This window comes from Silurus aristotelis, assembly GCF_946808225.1.
Source record: "Silurus aristotelis genome assembly, chromosome: 5".
NCBI lineage: Eukaryota > Metazoa > Chordata > Actinopteri > Siluriformes > Siluridae > Silurus > Silurus aristotelis.
In genome coordinates this window covers 4,919,574-4,947,344 of record NC_139578.1, presented here as the reverse complement: position 1 = coordinate 4,947,344, position 27,771 = coordinate 4,919,574, and the positions used below count along the sequence as shown (strand labels likewise).

The 27,771-nt window shown below is 38.5% G+C and overlaps 2 protein-coding genes across 2 annotated transcripts in view; one reads left to right on the top strand and one right to left on the bottom strand.

Annotated features, from left to right (window-relative positions):
• LOC310726363 (uncharacterized protein) overlaps window positions 1–27,771 on the top strand; it is a 336,210-nt gene that overhangs the window by 246,607 nt on the left and 61,832 nt on the right. The window lies entirely within an intron of this gene.
• LOC310726597 (NLR family CARD domain-containing protein 3-like) lies at window positions 111–15,833 on the bottom strand (the record flags this gene model as incomplete). Its single annotated transcript, XM_083542350.1, has 9 exons — window positions 111–347; window positions 551–705; window positions 1,413–1,586; window positions 3,381–3,554; window positions 8,935–9,108; window positions 9,839–10,011; window positions 10,481–10,694; window positions 12,441–14,131; window positions 15,810–15,833. 8 exons carry the CDS (start codon window positions 15,831–15,833, stop codon window positions 561–563), a joined length of 2,769 nt encoding a protein of 922 aa, XP_083398476.1. The 3' UTR covers window positions 111–347; window positions 551–560.

Genomic DNA, 27,771 nt, shown 5'->3' with positions numbered 1-27,771 from the left:
TCTAGATTCGTTGAGGCATGAAATTTTTGGAGGTGCTACGACAGATTGGAGTTGCAGCAATGAAGCAATAAATAAATATACACTGGTACGCTAGATTACAAACTTAAGATAAATCAGACTGCAACTCTTGATTTTTACAAAACAAACTTGGCAAGTGCCAATTTAGGTAATTCAGAAAGAGGAAGGTCTTCAACCGTCGCTTGAAGATAGCCAGGGACTTCGCTGTTCAGACATCTAGGAAAAGTTTGTTCTACCATCTCAGTGCCAGAACAGAGAAGAGCCTTCTCTGCCTTTAATCGTCTCTGCAGTCTTCATCAGCTGAAAATTCTTCACAGCCAAAAACTGAACTAAAAAAAAAAAAAAAAAAAAAAGCTGACAGCTTTAATATGAACATTAAAAATCAATGTAGTTAAAAATGTGTTAAAAATCAATAGCTCATATAAAAATAGGAACTGATTACTTATAGTTTACCGTAACTAAATGAATCAAACACTGTGTCTAAATTATTCTAAATATCTGTATATCAATTTTCTAAAAACTTGTAAATCACCTTAAATCTTTTAGTTTAAGACTGAAAACAGCTTATATTTTGAGTCTCTGAGGTCATTTCCAGTCAGATCCAGTTCTCTCAGATGTGAAGTTTTTGATTTCAGAGCTAAAGTCAAAGCTGCACACCCTTCATCTGAGATATGGCAATCACACAACCTGCCAAGAGAAAATGGCACATTCTTTACTCTTTCAGTTTAAAACACACAGAATCAGGAGCATTATCACTTCAGTAAAATACTCCATCTGGGAAAATCACTGCCAGTGGTTATCCTGGTGTTACTGCATTTAATGTTAAATTTAACAATTATAAAGGTTTTAATAAATGTTATGTAATTGTTTACAAAAGGAAAGAATAACTTTTGAAAGTCTTAAAAAATTAGGAGTTAAAGCTGTGCAAGAGTTTATTAGAACCAACAACGATTTGTACAATATCAGCTCGGTATGTATTTGGTACTCTGTGCCTTCTTTTCCGTCCTGCACAAACATGAATTTCTTGCACACACATGCCACTTTTGAGTTTCTAACATAGAATTAGGAAAGAGGTGAATGATTTATTAGGGAGTTGGCAAGACTCAAGCATCGCTTTAATAAAAAAAATTTCCTATGGTGATATTCTTGACTCAAACGAATATCTTGTGCTTCTTCTGGCAAACTCTTTTCAGAATTTAGCTTTGGCACTCATCAATTTACACAGGCAAGGGTTTTCCAATCTTATAGAAGACAAACAGACATTTACACACAAACTGTGTGTATGTGTGCATTGAAATTAAATTATTTTCCCTCTCATGATCTTCAATGAAAAACCTACACAAGTTTCTTATACTAAAGAGCAGGTTATGTGACTCTCAGAGAGTTGATCTTACCTCAGTGTCTCCAGTTCACAATGAGGATTCTTCAGTCCCACAGCAAGACACTTTACTCCTCTGTCTCCGAGTTGATTTTTTGACAGATCAAGTTCTCTCAGACATGAGTGGTTTGAGCTCAGAACTGAAGTCAGAACAGCAATGCCTTTATCTGAGATAGCACAATTGCGCAACCTGCAAAGAATCAGCCGTACATTCTTGAGGACAAACAAATCATTTTAGCAAGAGATTTTTTCATCAAACCTGTCACTACAGACTTACTGCAGAAATACCTGCTTTCCTGTTTTTGGTTTCTGAACAGTGGTTATTACCTTTGTTTAATGTTTTTTTGTGCTTTTTTTCTCGGTTTGCATTTTATTTTATTTGGGACTCCCAACTAAAAATCTTACCCGGTTTAAATCAGTTTCTCCACTTGGGTATCACTTGGGTTTACCATCTCCTGTAGCTCACTGATAATGTTTAATATTGTTGACCTGAGTTTAAGTCACAGCACTGAGAGAAAGACCAAGCTGGACATGACTCAGAAGAGACAATTAAAAGCCAGAGATCTATTCAGTACCACAAGATGTTACTTGTTCAGAGATTGCTGGACATTCTGTATTGTTGTCTAATTTTATGTCTTTAGGAGTTCTCCAGATGACTACCTCCCAGTTTCAGCATGGCTTCCAGTGTCCCAGTGTCCCAAAAGTGTCCATGTGCTGGTATTAAAGTGACACTATTATCAGTGTTATTCAGTCAAGCATCCATTCACTCCACACCACAGTGCTTCTTAGGCTCTAGTCTCGTTTCTTACCTTATTTCATCAGCTGTCAACCTTGACTTTAGACAAAGTCTTAATTTATTACAGCATCACCCCCTTTTCAAGGAAAACCATCTTGCTGGCCACAGTTGCTAAGAATCACTTCTGCTCTAACTGTGCTGCCTTTGCGGAGGAGTTGAGCAGGTTTTTGATCAACCCATCAGTGTTTACAAGGTGTTTAGCAACTGCTAACCCTCAAGCAAAGTAACCATATTGTGAAGTACTATGGCCTCCAGTGTCACACAATTGAGACAGGAAGCCATTGAAATGGCTAATCTTCCAAGGTGTTCTTTCAAAATGTACTTTATGCCCCTAGGTAATCCAGTGCAATCACTCCTCCTGACTAATCTGCAACACAGGAACCACCCACACCCTCAATTTCTTTAGTGAAAGTTCTGGCAGCCAACCATCAAAGAACATGTCATAACCATTGTGGCAGCCTGTCCCACATTTTTCCAAGAGAAAAAACGAAGAATAAACCAAGGGTGCAGTCTTGGCAGAAAATACACAGGAAAAACAAGCTGAAAACTGAAAAGAATATGCAGATAGTCAAAGAAATCCAAATTGATAAACATTATAATGTCTGACAGTGAAAGGCCAGAGTGCATACAGGTACTGCATAAAAAACAGCAGACACATGGGGGAGAGTGAGAAGTTACTCAGACTGCTCAGGTGTTTCAGAAAGAGAGCCAAATGACATGTACATTCCTCTATCATACAAATCAAATAGTTTCTAGAACAGAGTAAAGTAAAAATGGATATCTTACTGTGAACGTCAATTAAAGTTTGTCATGCATGAGATTGGACTGCCACAGTCATTGAGAGATTGGACGAAGACACTTCTGCTTGCTGAGCAAATATTAGACACACACTTGGACCTATAAACATGATTTACTTTAAGCTGTATATCTGACCTTAATTTAGTTTGAAAAAATTAGCACAGATTGCAGGGTTCAGTGTTTTAGGTTCAAAATAGGTTAAATAGTGGTCTTTGTAAATGTAAAGATACATAAGGGTAATACATTTAAGGCATTTTAAATGTCAAAAATGTCTTTTTTCCCCTCCTACAAAAAGTAAATGGATGTTTTGCATCATAAATTCTAAAATAATGCACCAAATACTAAATGTATCTAGATGAGAAACAGGTCATAAAAGAAAAGCTATCTTACTTCAGGGTTTCAAACTTACAATGAGGATTCCACAGTACAGAAGAGAGATACTTTATTCCAGAGTCTTTGAGTTTATTCCAAGATAAATCCAGCTCTTTCAGGTGAGAGGGATTGGATCTTAGAGCTGATGACAGAGCAGCACAGCCTTCGTCTGATATGCCACAACCGCACAAACTGCAGAGAGACAATGACACACTCTTCATACTTTTAGTTCAGAACTTTTTATCGAAGTGTTATATGAGCAAGTGAAGTAGAGGCCTATTTAAATCGGATAGATAAAGGTACAGTTCATACTTTCAGTTCATGACATGACATGAAACCAAACCAAATCAAATGGGCCAAAGGAGTAAAAATTCCTGAATTCCTGACATTAATAAAAATTTCTGTTGTTTATAAAGCAAACAGCACAAGGGGAGCTAAACAAAATCAAGAACAAGAAAAAATGAGGAAATCAAAACCTGAAGCAAAGGCTTGTTCTGAAAAAGTGACAAACACTGAACAATACTTAGCGATGTAACAATGGAAACACAGGGGTATTAGAAACACAAATGAATCAAAAAAGCCACCACAAAACATGTGGAGACAATAAAAAAAATTATACATGGTAAATCCATGAGAAATGGAGGCGGATGCAAATGCAGAATTGTATTATAAATCAAAACAAAACAAGAAAAAAACAAGACCCCACTCAAGACATGGTTCCTGATGTGCCCAAAGTTAGGAGAGCCTGGAACCCTTAAGGACAATGAAGTGAATAGATGGAGTGATGTCCTTAGCCAAGCTGGGGCACGGACGGTGGGAAAAGTTTGTGTTAAGGCAGAGAACCTGGAACCTAGGTGGAGTGACACAGAAAAGGAAGGTAAAGCGACATCTTTTTTCCTGCCTTGCGGCAGAAAGGCTGGGTACCACCCTCATTGGTAAGAGGAGAGGCAGAGAGGCAGAAAGGCTTGGTGGCAATCCCAGCAGGGCATGGAAGCAGAGTGGCATCCCCAGCCGGGCACAGGGGCTGAGTAGCATCCCTAGAAAAGAGAGGAGGCTGGGCAGCACCTTCAGCAAAGAGAGGAGGCTGGCCAACACCTTCAGAAAAGAGGGAAAGCTGGGCAATGCCCTTCAGGAATAGGGGAAGTGGTTTTTAGGCCTGGCTGTTGTGGTGGACAGTGCTCTGAAGCGTCGACCACAAGGCAACAGTTTAAAGAGAGGGTGGGCTGGGTGTGTGGGGTCCAAAGTGTTTTTCTAAGCCCTTTTCACCACTCTGGAGGAGTGAAGATCTTGGAGGTTGGACAGTGGGGCACCTATAATCCTCTCAGCAGTCCTGACTGTTTGCTGTAGCCTCTTGATGTCTGATTTGATAGCTGAACCAAACCAGACAGTTATAGATGTACAAAGGACAGACTCAATGATGGCCTTTGGCAAAGGAAGTACAACCTCTGCTGGGCCTTTTTAGCCTTTTAGAGTCAATATTATTGTCACACTTCAGGTCCTGAGAGATGTTGGTACCCAAAAACTTGGTGCTGGGCGATTTCTCCTGAGGTCCACAATCATCTCCACTGTTTTGATCGTGTTGAGCTCCAGGTTGTTGTGATTGCACCAGACAGCCAGCTTTTTAATCTCCAGTCTGTAAGCAGACTCGTCTCTGTCCTGGATGAGGCCGATGACTGTAGTGTCATCTGCAAACTTCAGGAGCTTGACAGAGGGGTTTTTAGAGGTACAGTCGTTTGTGTACAGGGAGAGTAGAGAGCAGTGGGGAGAGAATGAAGAGAATGCAGGAATCTAATCAGTTTTAACTTTTTTGTCATTGTGCAAGGTACATTTACAGAGCCAATGAAATGCAGTTAGCATTTAACCCGAAGTGCATAAGTGACCTATTTACAATAAATAACAGTATGAGGTCCATATCTACAGGGATAAGGGTGATTAATGTACAGAAGCTGCAGTAGGTAATAATATACAGTGAGGAAAATAAGTATTTGAACACCCTGCTATTTTGCAAGTTCTCCCACTTAGAAATTATGGAGGGGTCTGAAATTGTCATCGTAGGTGCATGTCCACTGTGAGAGACATAATCTAAAAAAAAAATCCAGAAATCACAATGTATGATTTTTAAACTATTTATTTGTATGATACAGTATTTAAACACCTGTCTATCAGCTAGAATTCTGACCCTCAGAGACCTGTTAGTCTGCCTTTAAAATGTCCACCTCCACTACATTTATTATCCTAAATTAGATGCACCTGTTTGAGGTCGTTAGCTGCATAAAGACACCTGTCCACCCCATACTAAGACGTCATGGTTTGAAATCATGCATGGCACGGAAGGTTCCCCTGCCTAAACCAGCACATGTCCAGGCATGTCTTAAGTTTGCCAATGACCATTTGGATGATCCAGAGGAGTCATGGGAGAAAGTCATGTGGTCAGATGAGACTAAAATAGAACTTCTGGGTCATAATTCCACTAAACGTGTTTGGAGGAAGAAGAATGATGAGTACCATCCCAAGAACACCATCCCTACTGTGAAGCATGGGGGTGGTAGCATCATGCTTTGGGGGTGTTTTTCTGCACATGGGACAGGGCGACTGCACTGTATTAAGGAGAGGATGACCAGGGCCATGTATTGCGAGATTTTGGGGAACAACCTCCTTCCCTCAGTTAGAGCATTGAAGATGGGTCGAGGCTGGGTCTTCCAACATGACAATGACCCGAAGCACACAGCCAGGATAACCAAGGAGTGGCTCTGTAAGAAGCATATCAAGGTTCTGGCATGGCCTAGCCAGTCTCCAGACCTTAATCCAATAGAGAATCTTTGGAGGGAGCTCAAACTCCGTGTTTCTCAGCGACAGGCCAGAAACCTGACTGATCTAGAGAAGATCTGTGTGGAGGAGTGGGCCAAAATCCCTCCTGCAGTGTGTGCAAACCTGGTGAAAAACTACAGGAAACATTTGACCTCTGTAATTGCAAACAAAGGCTCCTGTACCAAATATTAACATTGACTTTCTCAGGTGTTCAAATACTTATTTGCAGCTGTATCATACAAATAAATAGTTAAAAAATCATATATTGTGATTTCTGGATTTTTTTTTTAGATTATGTCTCTCACAGTGGACATGCACCTACGATGACAATTTCAGACCCCTCCATGATTTCTAAGTGGGAGAACTTGCAAAATAGCAGGGTGTTCAAATACTTATTTTCCTCACTCTATGGTCTAAATAGTAATATACAAAATACTGTGCAAAAGTTATTATGTAAGGCACCTCAAGGAGAAGGAGATGGGAGAAGGGTGAATAGTCCATGGTTGGAGTGAGAGGTATCTTTGATAATGTCCCTCCCCCTTGCAGACAGTGTTTATTGTAAATGTCCTCCAAAGTGGGTAGCTGAGTGCCTATGATTTGTTGAGCAGTTTTCACCACCCTCTAAAAGGCCTTACAGACCAATGCAGTGCAGCTGCTGTACCACACTGAGGCGCTGTTATGCCTTCCTGATCAGGATAAAAGAGTTTGGGGACCAGGTGAGTTCCTCAGAGATGTAGATTTCAAGGATCTTAAAGCTGGGTACACGCTCAACAGCAGCTCCGTTGATGAGAATGGGAGCATAAGTGTGATTGTCGGCTCATCTATATTTCACAATGATCTCTTTTGTTTTCTTGGTGTTGAGTTCCAGGTTATTGTCATTCTACTAGGTGCTGGATCTCCTCCCTGTAAGCTGTCTCATTGTTACCTCTGATCAGGTCTGCACCATAGCATAATCTGCAAACTTAACAATGCTGTTTAAGACATAAGCAGGTACACAGTCATAGGTAAAAAGAAAGTATAGAAGAAAAGACTATACACATCCCTGAGGAATCCAGGTGCTGAGGGTGAGAGTGGAGAAGGTGACGGTGTTCAGTTGGACAGATTGTGGTCTGTTCGTAATGAAGTCCAGGGTCCAGTGTGCTGATGTCAAGCTGTTTCAGCTTCAAGATTAGCTTGGAAGGGCTAATGGGGTTAAAAGCTGAGCTGAAATCAACAAACACCATCCTGACATAAGTGTCGGGGTTGTCCAGATGGGTCAGGGCAGAATGAAGTACTGTGGAAATGGCATCCTCGGTTGACCTATTTGGTTGATAGGCAAATTGGTATGGGTCCAGAGTGGGTGGCAGAAAGGCTTTAAGATGGGTGGGGACCAGTCTTTCGAAGCACTTTGCGATGACAGGGGTAAGTGCAACGGGAAGAAAGTCATCAAGTTCTGTTACAGTGGAGTGCTTTTGCACTGGCACAATGGTAGCAGACTTAAAGCAGGTGGGAACAGTTGCCTGAGAAGAAAGGTTCATTTCAATTTAATTCAATTGAACTCAATTCATTTTTTGTATAGCACTTTTAACAATGAACATTGTCTCAAAGCAGCTTTACACAGATAATTTGGTGATAAAAAATTAATAAGATGTTCTTTATAAGTGTAAGTTTGTCCCCGATGAGCACGCCGGTAGCAAGGAAAATCTCCCTGAAATGGCATAAGGAAGAAACCTTGAAAGGAACCAGACCCAAGAGGGAACCCATCTTCATCTGGGTGGCACTGAATGTCCATTTACTACAGATAAACAATGTTGAGGTGTGCAGTGATGGTGATCAGATGCAAACTGTAGTCCAGAGTCAGTGTAGCAGACTGTTGACATTAATTATAGTCCAAAATCCTCAGTGTTTCTATTCTTACTCTGTAATTTCATGGATCCCTAGGTCAGGAAGGCCAGAATTTTTAATAAAAGTGCCTAAACATTAAATGGATGGAATGGATCCGGTATTGGAGCTGGTTGGGGATCCATCGAGGTAGATTTTTTAAGGTCCGATTGGTACGTTTTGAAGGTCTGATCTTCTGTCACTGATAGACCAGTCATCAGAAACCGGAAGTAAATCTGAATGTCTTTTATTTATTTAAACATGCAAACACATCGAGAGCTTGAAAAGAGACTGGAGCAATATGGCAAACTGAGGGCTTCCAGTGAAGCATTGCCAGGAGCATAGAAGCATGAAAGTAAAGGGAACAAGAGAGGTAGGTAGTTTGTGATCTATTGTTGTAATTAATAGATCGGACCACGAGTGAAGGGGAATAGGGACCTTATAAACAGGACAAGTAAATGGAGGACAGGTGTAGGTGATTAGTAGGAGTAGGACAGGTGTAGGTGATTAGAGGGAGGGAGAGGCTGAGTGAGAGTGTGAGCCTTAGAGGGAGGCATGGCTGGTGGTTTTCTGACAACAATGCAAAAATCACAACACTGTATGAATACTGTACAGAATATGTCTTCTCACATAGAGGACTTTGCACAGAAGAAAGAGGTATTGCTCTTGGTCCCACAATGCATGCCTGCCAGGCGTTCTTTTTCTTCTCCCTCTGTTTGCGACGTTGTCAAATCTGAATAGCTTGTGCAGATTTTTTAAGTGTTCTTGAATATATTTAGATTTTCTTTGATAGTTTTCTTTGGGTGGCCGTGTTTATATATATATATATAAACAGCTTCAGTTACAAATATTAGAAAATGTGTCTTATGGCAGAACAGGTCATGTGACTCAGAGATAATCTTACCTCAAAGTCTCCAGTTTACAGTCAGGTTTCTTCAGTACAGCAAAAAGCCATTTTAATCCAGAGTCTTTAAATTTATTTTCAGTCAGGTCCAGTTCTCTGAGGTGTAAGGGGTTTAAAATCAGTGCTGAAGTCAAATCAGCACATCCATCATCTGAAATACCACAATCACGCAACCTGCAGAAAAACAATGACGCAGTCTTTACTCTGAATCAGTTCATGTTAATGACTTTAAATAGTGATAATTTAATGATGGTGTTAAATTCTTGATAATTTAATGATATTAACTACCTAAACATTGTTGCACACCAAATACACCCTTTATGGCACAGTATTCACTAATGGTATTTGCATATTTTAGCATCATAATGAACTCTGCCACCCTGTAAAAATTGTATTTAAGAATCTGTGGGAAAGAAATCAGATGCATGGAGATTCCACCTCAAAGCATGCAGGAGTCAATGCCTTTATGGACCAGATCTGCTTTGGCAGCAACTACACCATCATATTAGTCAGGTGGTTTAAATGTTATGGCTGATTGTTGTATGTGACAAATAATGGCTTATTTGTCTTCCAAATGACTTACACAAGCACTCAGGATTTATTTTCCCAAAAGCCTTTCAGAGGTAACATCATTTTAACTGGGTAAAAGAGTGTTGAAAGTGATGATTGCTCTGCCTTTTTTCAGTGATGTTTATGCTGCAATGGTTTGGGAATCTCTGTCCTGTCTGCTTTATTCAATTTCATATATATTGTGATCAGATTAGGAACATGGGGAAAAACCTCAGTGCAGTCTGAAATCAAATAATTTTTCCTTTACAAGACATCTGTTGCTGATCCTAAAACATCTGTGTGAATGTGACTTACTGAGGAACAGGTCATGGGACTCTCAGAGAAATATTCTTACCTCAGTGCTTTCAGTTTACAAGCAGGACTTTTCACTACAGTGCAGAAACATTTCAGTCCTGTGTCTCTGAGTTTATTTTCAGAGAGATCCAGAACTTTTAGATATGAAGGGTTGGATCTCAGAGCTGAAGAGAGAGCAGCACAGCCTTCAGATGAGATGCACAAGCACACAACCTGCAGAAAGAAAAAAACACACTTCAGTCTCTCACTTAAGGACACATTGATCAGTTCAGCAAAACATCTTTCAAGAGTTAATGCAGTCTTCAAATAATATTGAATGAGAATCTTAAGTATAAATTATAAGAAAGTTTTAACTCAATAGCTTGTATATATACAATAACAATGTATATGTGCATGTGCACATTACTTTTAGATGAAATGACAAAGATAGTTGGATGGAAGACAAATATTTTTGACATTCGGTGTTTTACAAATAAACCATATTTTCCATAAAGCAACATGGTGATGATCTTCACTGACAAGTTTCTGAGTAATATCTGTAGCAAGAAATCTTAAAATCCAACAAGCTTTAATTAGCTTTGTTAAGAGACCAAGAAACCAAAATATGCCACAGGGATGTAGTTTGGAATCTAAATATTAATCACATGAGTGTGCAATGTAACAATTAGAGAATATGATTTACTGTAGAGCAGTTTATGTGACATTCAGAGAAATGATCTTGCCTCAATGTCTCCAGTTTACAGTGAGGATTTCCCAGTCCTGCAGAGAGACACTTCACTTTGGAATCTCTGACCTCATTCCTAGACATATCCAGTTCTCTCAAACTGGTGGATTTAGAGCTAAGCACTGAGGCCAAAAGAGCATAACTTCTCTCATTTAGATCACAATGAATAAATCTAAAAGAAAGACCAAATAAATTATACATTAATAGTGTAAATTATTAAACAAGTTCTCATATCTTTTTAACATATGAAATATACAAACATGGTATACATGCTGCATCATTTATTGTGTAATGTGTGTTGTACTGGAAGTAATCTACATTTATAGCACAGAACTCTAGATTCTGGATCCTAAATGGTCAGAAGGTGCTTTTATAATGGCACCTCTGAGAGTAGTACAGCTGGAAAAATCACTTTATTCTACAAAAGCTAAAGCTAAACATACCTGTAATATATTGGGGAGATCCAAATGAGCAGGGGGCAGATGCAAATGCAGAAAGTACTTAAACTTCAACTAAGAAAACAAACCAGGGCAAGGCAAGACTAAAGGCAAGACTAAAAAAATCTTATAAATGATCAAATATTTAAACAACAATCAAACAATGAAATATTCCCTCCACCATCTTTTTGTTTCAGCATTGTGTGAAGTAACTCATACTTTCACTAACGATTAACCTGCCGTTTATTTTTATGTTTCCACGCTTTTTTGTTTGTTTTGTTTTGTTTTTAAATATTGTTTCTGGTTTTAACCCTTGGTTTTGCCTACATTTTGTTGTTAGCTAATCGCTCAAACCTTAGACGGGATTACATTCTGCTACTGTTTTAGATTTTTTCACTACTGCTATCATACATATATGCATAACATAACAGTAACCAAAAAGCATAACCTTAACTTAATGCTTCAGCAGAAAAAGAAAAGAACCATGGAACCTAAATGGTGGTACTAAGAGTAATACCCGACAAAACATGAAAAAGTGGCAAAAGCAAATGAAGTGTGCAAGAGTTTGCAAGTGAGCAACTTTGAGACACAAGTTGTCTATTAAATCCAGCTGGTACATAAATATTTTTTCCATGGCTGTGAGTCATCCTTAGGAATTATTCTACAGATCAAGTGCTGTTGGTTCCAGGTTCTTGCCTATTCAGAACTTCCCTCCTCAGAAAACACTATGGGCTTTAAACATGGCCACACTGGTCTTCATTTTTTATTTACTACAGTGTTGTCAGTCAACAATCTACAGATTACATACATCAATTACTGACACACCGCTTCCATAAAGAAGAACTTTCATTCACTTAGTTCACTGTGCAGTACATGCTTAATTTCATTCATTGCCTTTCTCATTTCATTTCATTGTATTTGGACTTTTGTGCATTCAAGATGTGTTCACTTACATCAGTAACTATCATGGAGGCAGTAGGTGAATGGTTGTGTCCTTTGTGGAAGTGGAGTGTCCATAGCTGCATACATCCGAATCTCAATGTACCACACTGCAACCTTCGATATAATGGATCCTTTGATATGACCTGCCTTTGTTCCCATGAAATGTCAACTACACCGACTTTCCAACAGTCAGTTGGAAAGCAGTGCACAGGCATGGAAGTGGTCCATAGTGGGACAAAGCTTGCGATGCTCTGTACATTATTCGACACTTTGATTCCTGGCATTCATGTGTTTGTTACTTTGACATGTACCACCTATCTAAACACTGTTGCAGACCAATTACATTCCAAAATTCCACAGCACACCATCAGAAGTTGTGTTTAGTTTATGCCTTAAAGAATTAGATTTGTTTTTTGGGCAAGATAGTCAGGGATCCAAATAGTTTTTACCTTATAGTGTAACTACAATTCTAATAATGAGTTAGGATATGAAGTTGTTACATAATTAATGCTGTAAGAGTTATATTCATTATTACTTACTCAGCTCGTCTGGATGCTGAAACCACAGGCAGAAGCTTCAGAAGAACTTCATCCGATGTACAATGTTGATTGGTATATTTATTAGGAACAAAATCATTTTCCTGAATTGATGTCAGTAACACAAAAACCACAGCTGACCACTGCGAAGGAGAAAGTTCCCTTTGTTGAAATTGTCCAGATTGTAGGTGGTGTTGGACTTCCTTAACTAGAGAATCATCATCCAGCTCATGCAGACAGTGGAAAAGATTAATTGATTTCTCTGTTAGGGGATTTTCTCTGATCTTCTTCTTTATGTAATGAACTGTTTCCTGCGTACTGTGGGAACTACTTATTGTTTGCCTCAGAATGGGTTGTAAAAGGCTCTGATTGGACTCCACAGAGAAACCCAGAAGAAATCGTAGGAAAAGATCCAGACTTCCATTTTTACTTTGTAAAGCCTGATCTACAGCACACTTGTGTACATCTGAGATTCTGACTTCTTTTAGCAGCGTCAACATTTTAGACAACAGACCCTGCAGAATATTTATCTTTTCATTCATGAATGTCAGGTGCACATACAGAGCTGCAAGATGCTCCTGAATGCTCAGATGTACAAAGCAATATGCTCTATATCGGTGAAGTCCAAACTCCTCTCTAAAGATCTGTGTACACACACCTGAATACAGTGATGCTTCTTTTACATCAATGCCAGACTCCATCAGATCTTCTTCATAGAAGATCATGTTGCCTTTAATCAACTGCTTAAATGCCAGTTTACTCAGCTTCAGAACCATATCTGCTTCACTGCTCATATTGTACTTTTTCTTTATGATGTTTGTCTGAATGATGAGAAAGTGTGTGTACATTTGAGTCAGTGTCTTAGGGATCTCTCCACACTCTGCATTAACCAACATTCTCTCTAGAACAGTGGCTAAAATCCAGCAGAAGACTGGGATGTGGCACATGATGTAAAGGCTTTTTAATGACTTTAGATGTGCGATGATTTTGTTGCTCAGGCTCAGATCACTGATTCTTTTCTTAAAATATTCCTCCTTCTCTGGGTCATTAAATCCTTGTACCTCTGTGATCCGATCAACACAATCAGAAGGGATTTGATCAGCTGCTGCTGGACGTGAAGTGATCCAGATGAGAGCAGAGGGAAGCAGGTTCCCTTTGATCAGGTTTATCAGCAGAACATGCACTGATGCTGATTCATTTACATCACAAATTTGTACTGTGTTCTGGAAATCCATAGGGAAACAACACTCATCCAAACCATCAAAAATGAAGAGTATTTTGCCCAAGCTGGAAATTTTAGTTTTTTGATTTTTTTGAAAAAAGAAATGAAGAAGCTCCATTAGACACAGTTTTGACAAATTGAGTTCTCGGAAGGCAAATGGAAATATGAAATTAACATCCTGATTTGTTTTTCCTTCGGCCCAGTCAAGAATGAATTTCTGCACAGAGATCGTTTTCCCAATTCCTGCAACTCCCTTTGTCAGAACACTCCTGATGGGTTTGCCTTTTTCAGATAAGGGCTTAAAAATGTCATTGCAATTAATAGGTCTTTCCTCTCTTGCTGTTCTTCTGAATACTTCCTCGATCTGTCTCACCTCATGTTCACTATTGACTTTTTCACTTTCTCCTTCAGTGATGCAAAGCTCGGTGTAGATCTCATTGAAAAGTGCGGGGTTTCCGTGTTCTGTAATTACCTAATTCATATGCTGCAACTTCATTATCAGATTTGTTTTGCATGCTCCATGAAGATAAGATTTAGTGGTTACAGAATTACACCTGTAAAATGGTAAGATACATAGGGATATCTAACATTATACACAATTAGATATCAACCACATTACCTCTCTTTAATTGTTCTTGTGTCAAAAGCACATGTGCTTCTTATAAAAACATGTGTAAAAATTCCCAGGACAAAGTGAATAGAGAGATGTTTATTTTATCAGCGTAATGATTAAATAATGCAGAGTGTGAATTTACCTTGCATCTGTAATTATATTCTTCTGTTTTGTTTTCTCTCTTGCTTGCATCAAGACACTGTGAAGACAATAGGTTTAATTTATCATGCATATGTGCATTTTAATACACCATTATCATATTAGCCACTTTATTAGGAACATTTACACATTTAAATACAGGCTAATCATCAAGGCAAAATATTATGCACATAAAGGTGAATGTCTGCTCATTTCCAAATTAAACATTGGAATAAATGAAAATTATTGGTCTTTATGTTTTCTAATAATTTCTAATATATGATGTGACCATTAACTATAACTGTTTTATTCTGCATAAAAATATATGAATCACACTGCTGCCACATAATTGTTTGATGATAGCATTTCAAATATGTACAGGCTTTCCTACTAAAGTAAACAGTAAATGTATCTTTACAATAATATAAAAAATATAAATGACAGTAATGTTAACTAATTCAAGTTACATGCAAAAGTTTGTTACCCATCTCCTGGTGTAGATTCTCTCTTCTCCTTAAATGTTATTTCTAAAGTCATAGATTTATCGCTTTTTAGGGACAAAAAGCTGGGTACTGATGAGTCTGATCTCTTTATCTGTGTTTCACTGCACACACACACACACACACACACACACACACACACACACACACACACACACACACACACACACACACACACACACACACAAAATGAAAAAACAAAAACAATAACAATAACAACAGCAACACTGCTATTCATATATCGATTCTTTATTAATTTGTTAACTTTTGCTTTAACTTTTCCTTTTGTTGTTTCTTACGTAATTATTGTACAGTTCTCTTTTTCATCTTCTTCTTCTTCTTCTTCTTCTTCTTCTTCTTCTTCTTATTATTATTATTATTATTATTATTATTAATAAACTATTCAGGTATACATTTTTATGTTAATCCACAAAAGCTCCACATAATGGTTGATAGGTCCATTATAAAAATATGAGATATCACATAAATCAATATCAGTATCTTATGACCAGCAGAGCTTTCTTAGTAAACACCTGGGATCATATAGAAGCCTAGTAGCAATGTAGCAACACAGTAGCCACCACATACTGTAAAATACCATAGCAGTAATCTAGCAACCATGAAAGATTTAACCTTCTACACTCTTTCTCAATTGCTAACACACTATACAGTAACTGTATTCAGGGTTTTCTGCAAAACTCTACACAAAAGATTGCTTAATTCTGTTTTTGCAGAACATGTTTTATGGCAGAGACACACTAACTAACAGATAGGAAAAGAGAGGGATCAAGTGTTATGTCACTGGTAAAGAGATAATTGGAAGGGTGTCTTGCAATTATTGTAAATATAAATGCAAACATTATTGGATGGTGTGCCATTTTGGAGGTTCTCCACCTTACAAAACAGAAGCTTTTGTCAACCATCTCTATGATTCTATAATGATTTAGCAAGACCAAAAGAGCCAGTGCCAGGAAGTACAACTCACTGTGTTCTATCATTCTACTCTGGTTCACTATTGGTTCTCTGACCATGACAATTTTTCAAACATGTTTCTTCAGCTTACTCTCCATTCCTCAATTTTATAAAAGAGAGTTTTTTTTCTGTATTTAGAAGGATGGTTAATGAAAACTTCCACTTACCGAGTGAAATATTTTAGTTTGACAAAGAATTGGTGTTAGTTATGAAATTGTGTTTATATTTCAAAACATTTTAAATTGTTTCATGAATCATGTATAAGTAATCTAAAAAAAACTGTAATGCTTTAAACTTTTAAGATATTTTAACAATTTCATGTTTTCATAATTGCTTTTCCTTTAAACATTTGATTAAAATATATATAAAATTTTTTATTCAATTATATATATAATATAATTCATATTATTATTATAACTAATAGGGTTATACCCTATTGGTCAATGCTTTATGTCCACTGTTTACAGTTCAATCTGATCTATTTTCAACATTTTCTTTTTAAACCAAATGCCACTTTCTGAATCAAACATTTTGGACATATTTTGGCTTAATAAATAATTCAATTCAATTCAATTCATTTTTATTTGTATAGCGCTTTTAACAATGAACATTGTCTCAAAGCAGCTTTACACAGATAATGCGGTGATTAAAAATGAATATGTTCTTTATGAGTAAGTTTGTCCCTGATGAGCAAGCCGGTGGCGACTGGCGACTGTGGCAAGGAAAAACTCCCCGAGATGGCATAAGGAAGAAACCTTGAGAGGAACCAGACTCAAGAGGGAACCCATCCTCATCTGGGTTACACCGAATGTCCATTTGTGGCGGGTATACAATGTTGCGGGGTGCAGTGATGATGATCAAAAGCGAAGTGTATTTCTGAGTCAGTGTAGGAGACTGTTGACATCAGTGTAGGAGACTGTTGACATCCAATCCAGGCAGGCCTGGATGAAGTGGGAAGATCCACGGGGGGGAGAGGGGCAGGAACAGTGGTCACTGGAGCCTCAGGAGCATGTTTAACTCGACCGAGAGAGAGAGAGAGAGAGAGAGAGAGAGAGAGAGAGAGAGAGAGAGAGAAGAGGGTGACAGGAAGAGAAGGATATGGATTATTAAGTGTACCTATTGTTGCATGAGAGTTAAAGTCACTGTGCAGTTTGGACTCCGGCAAGACTCGCTATAGCAGCATAACTAAAAGGGAGAACCAGAAGGCAACACAGACATGAGGGATCTCTGGGATAAGAGACGGCCCACCACACCACCATCAACAAACCTGAGTGAACACGTGAATGTGAGGGGACGACAGCGTACAAATATCCCAGTTCACCAAACACTCTATATCAATGTTCCCTCCAGATCTGAGCCTTTACCTGAGAAAAAATCTACTGATTAAAGGCTTGACTGAATAAATATGTTTTCAACCTCGACTTGAACACTGAGACTGTGTCTGAGTCCCGAACACTGATACGAAGGCTGTTCCATAACTGCGGGGCTTTATAAGAGAAAGATCTGCCCCCTGCTGTAATCTTCATTATTGGAGGAACCAACAGATAGCCTGCACCTTTTGATCTAAGTAGGCGTGGAGGATCATACTGGTACAGAAGTTCACTCAGATACGGTGGTGCGAGACCATTAAGTGCTTTATATGTCAGTAGTAAAATTTTATAATCAATGCGAGATTTGATTGGGAGCCAGTGTAGACTGATTAATACAGGGGTGATGTGGTCATATTTCCTAGATCTAGTGAGGACTCTTGCTGCTGCATTCTGAACTAACTGAAGCTTATTTATGCACCTACTCGCACACCCAGACAGTAAAGCGTTACAGTAGTCTAATCTAGAAGTAACAAAAGCATGAACTAGTTTTTCTGCATCCTGTAACGACATCATATTTCTAATTTTAGCAATAATTCTAAGGTGAAAGAAGGCGATCCTGGTAATATTATTCACGTGAGCCTCAAAGGAAAGACTCGAGTCAATAATCACACCAAGGTCTTTGACAGCCGTACACGCTGAAACAGAAACACCATCCAGAGATGTTAGGTAATCGGAAAGTTTGCTTCTAGCTGCATGTGGTCCTAGTAAAAGTACTTCCGTCTTATCTGAGTTTAGCAGAAGAAAGTTATCGAGCATCCACTGTCTAATGTCCTTTACACATTTTTTAACATTGTTAAGCTGATCTCTCTCATCTGGCTTTGCTGAAATATATAGCTGTGTATCATCAGCATAGCAATGGAATCTAATACCATGTTTATGAATAATTTCTCCAAGAGGCAGCATATATAAAGAGAAAAGCAGAGGGCCTAAGACAGATCCTTGAGGAACACCAAACTTTACCTCAGAGAGTGTGGAGAACTCACCATTAACATCAACAAACTGATAGCGATCAGTCAAATAAGACCTGAGCCAAGAGAGAGCCGTTCCCTTTATTCCAACAACGTTCTCAAGTCTAGCAAGTAGTATAGTGTGATCAATGGTGTCAAAAGCTGCACTAAGGTCGAGCAAAACAAGTAAGGAGACAAAACCCTGATCAGAGGCCAATAACAGGTCATTTACCACCTTAACTAGCGCCGTCTCTGTGCTATGATGAGGCCGAAATCCTGACTGATACATTTCAAAAATATTATTCATAAGTAGGTGTGAGCATAACTGCTGTGCTACAACCTTTTCCAAAATTTTGGCTATGAAGGGGAGATTTGATATTGGTCTGTAGTTGGACAGTTGACATGGGTCAAGGTCAGGTTTCTTAATTAGGGGGTGGATAACTGCCAGTTTGAAGGATTTTGGTACAAAACCAGTGCTAATGGAAGAGTTTATTATTTTTAAAACAGGTTCAATTACCTCTGGAATGATCTGTTTAAAGAAACTTGTAGGCAAGGGATCGAGAAAGCAGGTTGATGATTTTGATGAGGAAATTAATGAAATTAAGTCATTCTCGTGAATAGGAGTAAAACTTTGTAATTGATTGTCTGTTATAATTACACTGCTGTCTACAGGGTTACTTGTAAAATAATTTGGATTTATATTAACCGTCTGGATTTTTTGCCTGATGTTTTCAATTTTATTATTAAAAAAGTTCATGAAATCATTAGTACCTAATGATGGTGTGCATGTGAGTGCAGTGCTTTTATTCCCTGTTAATTTTGCTACCGTGCTGAATAAAAATCTAGGATTATGCTTGTTATTTTCTATGAGGGTGGAGAAATATGCTGATCTAGCAGCACTAAGAGATTTTCTATAAATTAGGAGGCTCCCCTTCCATGCTATTTGAAATACTGTTAATTTTGTTTGACCCCATTTACGTTCTAATTTTCGAATGGTCTGTTTTAAGGTGCGTGTATGATCATTATACCACTGTGCTAATTTTTTCTCCCTGATCATTTTGGTCTTAAGGGGAGCTACATCATCTAGGGTATAACGTAATGTTGATTCTAGGTGTTCAGTGGCCCAGTCGAGCTCTGCAGGGTCAGACGGAGATCTATCTAATATCGTAATTTCTGGAAGATTGTTAATAAAACGCGCTGTTGTAGCTGACGTGAAAGTACGCTTAACACGATAACGTGGTGAAGTAGTAATGCAATGACTGAGGCAAATTTTAAAAGAGATGAGATAATGGTCTGAAATAGCTTCAGACTGTGGAATTATGACTACGTTTTTTATTTTTAATCCAAATGTTAACAACAAATCGAGAGTGTGTCCACCACTATGAGTGGGTCCTATAACATTCTGATTAATTCCAACTGAATCTAGAATGGACACAACTGCTGCTCTTAAGGAGTCTTCCTGATGATCAAAATGAATGTTAAAATCACCAACAATTAATGCTTTGTCTAGAGAAGTAACTAAATTTGTGATGAAATCTGCAAATTCTATGAGAAAATCAGAGTAGGGCCCTGGGGGTCTATAAATAATAATGAGTGGAATTGTCTGACTGGACCTGCTTTCAGACACTGAATATTTTATGCTGGTGTAAAGAACTTCAAATGTTTTACATTTGTGTTTAGTCTTTTGTGTGACGCTTAGATTATTATTATAAATAGCTGCGACTCCGCCTCCTCTGCCATTTAGACGGGGTTGGTGTATGTAACTATACCCAGGAGGACTCGCTTCATTTAATGCTAAATATTCATTTGGTTTAATCCATGTTTCTGTCAAACACATTATTTTAAACTCCTGGTCGGTAATAATTTCGTTTACATTAAGCGCTTTAGACGTGAGAGATCTAATATTCAGCAATCCTATCTTTAGATCAGAGGTGCTGGCTGTGCGTTCAGTCCTATTTAATTTTATGTTAATCAGGTTACTAAAACAGACTTTCTGAGAATTCCTATATGTTGGTTTCGCTCGGGGGACAGACACATTCTCAATTTGGTGGATCCTGAGTAACGACTCTGTGCAGCTAGCAGACGGTCGGTTTAGCCTGTCTGTCTGCTCCCTGGCCTTGGCTCTAGACAGTCACTTGTTAACTAGTGCTGTTCTGAGACTATGACCTATACTACAAGAAATGAGAGCAGCACCTTCCCGAGTGGGATGGACACCGTCCCGCCCTAACAGGCCAGCCTTGCCCTCAAAAATGCTCCAATTATTAATGAAGCCCACATTATTTTTGGAGCACCACTCGGACATCCAGCAGTTCAGCGACCATAACCTGCTGTAGGCTACATCGCCACGTCGTATTGGGATGGGGCCAGAGCATATTACAGCATCGGACATTGCCTTTGCTAATTTACACACCTCTATAATATTACTCTTAGTAACCTCTGACTGTCGAAGGCGTATATCATTAGCTCCTGTGTGAAAAACTATCTTAGAGAACCTATGCTTTCCTAAGAATCTAAGCTGACCTGCTATGTCCGGCGCCCTGGCTCCCGGTATACACATGACCTGTGCTGCTGGTGCCCCTAAAGGTCTAGCTAATTTCACGTGCCTCAGAATGGAGTCTCCTAAAACCAGAGCTCTTTCAGGTTTCTCAGCGGGTGCTTCACTGAGGAGAGCAAACCTGTTGGACACGTGAAGCGGAGAGGAATGGTGCTCCCGTGGGCGAGCCTTAGCGTTAGCTTTGGCTTTGCGAATATGCTGCCGAGTCGTCACCCATTCGCCCCGCTGCAAGGGCTCTAATGCCGGAGTCGGGGGAATATTAACTTCACCTAGGGCATCCAGACTTTCCCCTGCAGAACCTGGACTGCTCTCGCACTCACTACTTCTCTCTAGACTCTGGATGCGCTCCTCTAATGCTAAGATCTTCTCCGTCAAAGAGCAAACTAGCTTACACTTCTTACAGATTAAATTATAGCTAACAACGGAGAGAGACTGACTAAACATGTCACACTTCACACACTGAATGAACTGGATGTTCGCCATAGCAGAGAAATTACGTACCCTTAATGTGGTTAATGTACTGTGTGTTCGTAGTTCTGGTGGGAATATCCTCCACGCACTGCTTTCAAATTCTCAAACAGGGATAAAAGCGCTCTTCCGAGTTCCAAATAGACTGTAATGGGGTATTAATTTCAACACCCCAGCCCTATGATGTATATTTTTATAATATTATAAAAATAATACATGTTGACTTAAAATATGAATGTTTTTTTACATGTTTTTTATATTCTCAATACATATTTATGACAAATGAAATTATTGCTTACCACTTTTTGAATTGTGGAGATCCACTGAAGTGGTCAGTTTTAGAGAGATCCATATTACTGTTAAAAAAGAAAAGTTACTGTTTAAAGAACAGACAGCTCATCAAGCAAATTGTAATATTACCCAAAGACATCCCGAGTACAATATGCAGTTTTTAAATAATGATTTTATTTATTCAAGAAAAGAGCTGTCCAAACCTACATGGCCCGAGGTGAAAAAGTAATTCCTTCTCCACCCCTTGTTACAACTTGAATGATCAGTGATTGCCCACATTTTTTGGAAAGCTGAGTTAAATTTCACTTTGCCACACCAAGGCCCAAACAACTACCAGACATGTTAAATCAAGAAATCACTTAAATAGAACCTGTAAAACATACTACAAGATCTCAAAAAACAATGCATCATGTCGCAATCCAAAGAAATTACAGAACAGATGAAAAACAAAATAATTTACGTATCAGTTTGGAAAGGATTCCAAAGCCATTTTTAAAGCTTTGAGATTTCAGCAAACCACAGTGAGTGTCAATATCCACAAATGTAGAAAACTTGGAACAATGTTGAACCTTTCCAAGAGTGCAACTGCGACTCACAAAAGAACCCAGAGAAACATTAAAAAAACTGCAGGCCTCACTTGTCTCAATAATGATTCAATGATACGAAAGAGACTGCTGACCAAAAAGAACACAAAAGGCTTATCTTACATTTGCCAAAAAACATCTTGATTATTCCCAAGATTTGATACAGTAGTGTGACAAGCTTTGCGACTTCAGGACCTGGACGACTTGCCATAATTGATGAAACCATGAATTCTGAGCTCTGAGAAAATCCTAAAGGAGAATGTTTGGCCATCAGTTCTTGACCTCAAGCTCAAGCGCACTTGGGTTATGCAGCAGGACAACGATCCAAAATACACCAGCAAACCCACCCTTAAAAAAATAAAAAATAAAAAAAAAGTTTTGTAGTGGCCTACTCAAAGTCCAGCCTTAAATCAAATTGAAATGCTGTGGCATGACTTCAAACAAAACTTAACTTACATGACAGAATAAAAGCAATTCTGCAAAGAAAAGTCAAGAAAAGGCAATGTGAAAGACTCACTGACAGTTTTTACAGCCAATGCCCAATTGCAGTTTTTGCCACTGAGGGTGTCCCAACCAGTTTTTAGGTTTAGAGGCAATTACTTTTTTTTTACATAGGTCCAGGCAGGTTTGGAGAGCTTTTTACCACTAGTAAATGAAATCATAATTTATGAACTGAAGTTTGTATGTACAAGTACAAGAATCTACAAGTATGTACAAGAAAAGCGATATGAAAAACTCATTGCCAGTTACAGCAAACGCTCGATTGCAGTTGTTGCCGCTTAGGGTGGCCCAACCAGTTTTTAGGTTTAGAGACAATTGCTTTTTTACATAGGGCCAGGCAGGTTTGGAGAGCTTTTTACCACTAGTAAATAAAATCATCATCATCTTTGTGCAATATTAAAATCTACTTAATCTGAATCATTAAAAAAACTAACAAACAAAAAAAATTATTTCTTTCACTGTGCTGTGAAATTTTTTTTTAATAATATTTATTTATTTATAGAGATCATTTACATGTTCATGCTTAGCAAGTTTTTTGTGGCTTCAAAGGTCAGATGAAACCAAGAAAACATAATGAGTTGTGCCAAATTAAACAACGGATGTTTTTTTTTTTCTTAATTTTTATACATTGTGTCAGGGTGCGAGTGAAACAGGAGGCAGAAGCCGGAGTACAGCTTGCTCTGGTTTTAATAATGAGAGTGAGAGAGAGAGATACACACAAGCATGCACACACACACACACGCGCGCACACGGCAGTCCTTAGGTTGAGAGAGTCCGAGGCGCGCTTGGGGAGAAGCGTAGCTGATCCGAGATGCAGAGAATAAAAAAAAAAAAACAGAGAATCGGAAAGGAATATTTTATTAGTATATTAAACTAAGATCAGGATCATACCCTGGAACCTGGTGCTATAGGGTAATACTGCTACACACTGCACCTCTGCAAATTCAAATTTCTAATTATTAGAACATAATTTAAACAAAGCATGTTATTATAACATGTACATCAAGCATTAATAACAACATTATTCCATCTGTCAAATCTTTCATATCATAATGACATTAAATAGCATCTTGTCATTAGACAGATCTTGTGATTCTTAATGCCATTGTTAAGTACTGAGTGTCTCATAGTGAATTGTGGGTTCATAGGAGTAGAGTTAAGATTTAAAATGTCCCCTTTATTTCAGTATTTATATAATCATGGCTCAAGCTGTGGCTTGTTCATGACCCTCTAGCATGAGAACTACCCTCAGCCCTGACCAAGTATTCTTCTGACACTTTTATTACTCATAACAAATCACCAAAATCGGTAGGTGCAGGAGTTAAGAGTAGGAGCATTGTGCTCACTAATGATTGAAATATGCTGATTCTAAATCACACAATCACTCGCTGGTATGTACGGTTTGTAATACAAGATAAACACACATAATAAATGCAAATGGTTGAAGAAAGAAAAAAAAAAAAATTTCTGATATCTAAGGATAAATATTTAGTTCACACAGATAGTTCAGTTCACAAAGGAAGTCTCTAAAACTTTGAGAATTAAAATATTATAGTTTAAATTACATCAAGAAGAAAAAAGAAAAAGTAAGAAGAGGAAGAGGAGGAAAACTAAAGTGCAGCTGGTGTGGGAAGAAAATTTATATTTTTAATTTAAACGATTTTAAACATTACCATGTCATACTCATAAATAGTTTCACTTGTTGTTTGTTTGTGTAATTGGTTTGAAATGATTGCGGATGCTTAGCTTCTACAACCGGCCTTTTGGCCGTGATGTGCACAAGAGCCGAGCCTCTGTAAATGTAATTGAAGCTGCATTAAATCTGTTTTCAGAAAGAGTGACCGGATTAAGCTCAGTGTGAAAGTGGTTCTCTTCTCGATTAAATTTGTATGGAACTTTCATAAAAAAAATTTTTAAAAAATGATGAGAGAAACCTTGAAAAAGTCTATTTTTGCTTTCGGAAGAGCGCTTTTTTCCCTGTTTGAGGGTTTGAAAGCATTGAGCGGAGGATATTCACCAGAACTACGAACACACACTACAGTAAACACATTAAGGTACGTAATTTCTCTACTATGGCAAACATCCAGTTCATTCAGTGTGTGAAGTGTGACATGTTTAGTCAGTCTTTCTCCGTTGTTAGCGATAATTTTATCTGTGAGAAGTGTAAGCTAGTTTGCTCTTTGACGGAGAAGATCTTAGCATTAGAGGAGCGCATCCAGAGTCTAGAGAGAAGTAGTGAGTGTGAGAGCAGTCCAGGTTCTGCAGAGGAAAGTCTGGATGCCCTAGGTGAAGGTAATATTCCCCCGACTCCGGCATCAGAGCCCTCGCAGCGGGGCGAATGCGTGACGACTCGGCAGCATACTCGCAAAGCCAAAGCTAACGCTAAGGCTTGCCCACGGGAGCACCATTCCTCTCCGCTTCGCGTGTCCAACAGGTTTGTTTTCCTCAATGAAGCACCCGCTGAGAAACCTGAAAGAGCTCTGGTTTTAGGAGACTCCATTCTGAGGCACGTGAAATTAGCTAGACCTTTAGGGGCACCAGCAGCACAGGTTATGTGTATACCGGGAGCCAGGGCGCCGGACATAGCAGGTCAGCTTAGATTCTTAGGAAAGCACAGGTTCTCTAAGATAGTTTTTCACACAGGAGCTAAGGATATACGCCTTCGACAGTCAGAGGTTACTAAGAGTAATATTATAGAAGTGTGTAAATTAGCGAAGGCAATGTCCGATGCAGTAACATGCTCTGGCCCCATCCCAATGCGACGTGGCGATGTAGCCTACAGCAGGTTATGGTCGCTGAACTGCTGGATGTCCGAGTGGTGCTCCAAAAATAATGTGGGCTTTATTAATAATTGGAGCATTTTTGAGGGCAAGGCTGGCCTGTTAGGGCGGGACAGTATCCATCCCACCCGGGAAGGTGCTGCTCTCATTTCTTGTAGTATAGGTAATAGTCTCAGAACAGCACTAGTTAACAAGTGACTGTCTAGAGCCAGGAGTAGGGAGCAGACAGACAGGCTAAACCAACCGTCTGCTAGCTGCACAGAGTCGTCACTCAGGATCCACCATATTGAGACTGTGTCTGTCCCCCGAGCAAAACCAAAATATAGGAATTATCAGAAAGTCTGTTTTAGTAACCTGATTAACATTAAATTAAATAGGACTGAAAGCACAGCCAGCACCTCTAATCTAAAAATTGGATTGTTGAATATTAGATCTCTCACGTCAAAAGCGCTTACTATAAACGAAATTATTACCGACCAGGAGTTTAATATAATGTGTTTGACAGAAACGTGGATTAAATCGAATGAATATGTAGCATTAAATGAGGAGAGTCCTCCTGGGTATAGTTACATACACCAACCCCGTCTAAATGGCAGAGGAGGCGGAGTCGCAGCTATTTATAGTAATAATCTAAACGTCACACAAAAGACTAAACACAAATGTAAAACATTTGAAGTTCTTTACACCAACATAAAATATTCAGTGTCCGAAAGCAGGTCCAGCCAGTCAATTCCACTAATTATTATTTATAGACCCCCAGGGCCCTTCTCTGATTTTCTGATAGAATTTGCAGATTTCATTACAAATTTAGCTACTTCTTTAGACAAAGCATTAATTGTTGGTGACTTTAATATTCATTTTGATAATCAGTAAGACTCCTTAAGAGCAGCAGTTGTGTCCATTCTAGAGTCAGTTAATTAACTGACTAACTAATTAACCAGAATGTTATAGGACCCACTCATAGTGGTGGACACACTCTCGATTTGTTGTTAACATTTGGATTAAAAATAAAAAACTTAGTCATAATTCCACAGTCTGAAGCTATTTCAGACCATTATCTAATCTCGTTTAAAATTTGCCTCAGTCATTGCATTTCTACCTCACCACGTTACCGTGTTAAGCGTACTTTCACGTCAGCTACAGCAGCACGTTTTATCAATAATCTTACCGAAATTACGATATTAAATAGATCTCCGTCCGACCCCGCAGAGCTCGACTGGGCCACTGAACATCTAGAAACAACGTTACGTTACACTCTAGATGATGTAGCTCCCCTTAAGACCAAAATGATCAGGGAGAAAAAATTAGTATCGTGGTTAAATGATCATACACACACCTTAAAACAGAACACTCGGAAATTAGAACGTAAATGGGTCAAACAAAATTAACAGTATTTCAAATAGCATGGAAGGAGAGCCTCTTAAATTATAGAAAATCTCTTAGTGCTGCTAGATCAGCATATTTCTCCACCCTCATAGAAAATAACAAGCATAATCCTAGATTTTTATTTAGCACGGTAGCAAAATAAACAGGAAATAAAAGCACTGCGCTAACATGCACACCATCAATAGGTAGTAATGATTTCATGAACTTTTTTAATAATAAAATTGAAAACATCAGGCAAGAAATCCAGACGGTTAATATAAATCTGAAAAAAAATTATTTTACAAGTAACCCTGTAGACAGCAGTGTAATTATAGCAGACAATCAACTACAAAGCTTCACTCCTATTCATGAGAATGACTTAATTTTATTAATTTCCTCATTCAAACCATCAACCTGCATTCTCGATCCCTTGCCTACAAGTTTCTTTAAACAGATAACTCCAGAGGTAATTGAACCTGTTTTAAAAATAATAAACTCTTCCATTAGCACTGGTTTTGTACCAAAATCCTTCAAACTGGCAGTTATCCACCCCCTAATTAAGAAACCTGACCTTGACCCATGTCAGTTGTCCAACTACAGACCAATATCAAATCTCCCCTTCATATCCAAATTTTTAGAAAAGGTTGTAGCACAGCAGTTATGCTCACACCTACTTATGAATAACATTTTTGAAATGTATCAGTCAGGATTTCGGCCTCATCATAGCACAGAGACGGCGCTAGTTAAGGTGGTAAATGACCTGTTATTGACCCGAGTCTTTCCTTTGAGTCTCACGTGAATAATATCACCAGGATCGCCTTCTTTCACCTTATAAATATTGCTAAAATTAGAAATATGATGTTGTTACAGGATGCAGAAAAACTAGTTCATGCTTTTGTTACTTCTAGATTAGACTAATGTAACGCTTTACTGTCTGGTGTGCGAGTAGGTGCATAAATAAGCTTCAGTTAGTTCAGAATGCAGCAGCAAGAGTCCTCACTAGATCTAGGAAATATGACCACATCACCC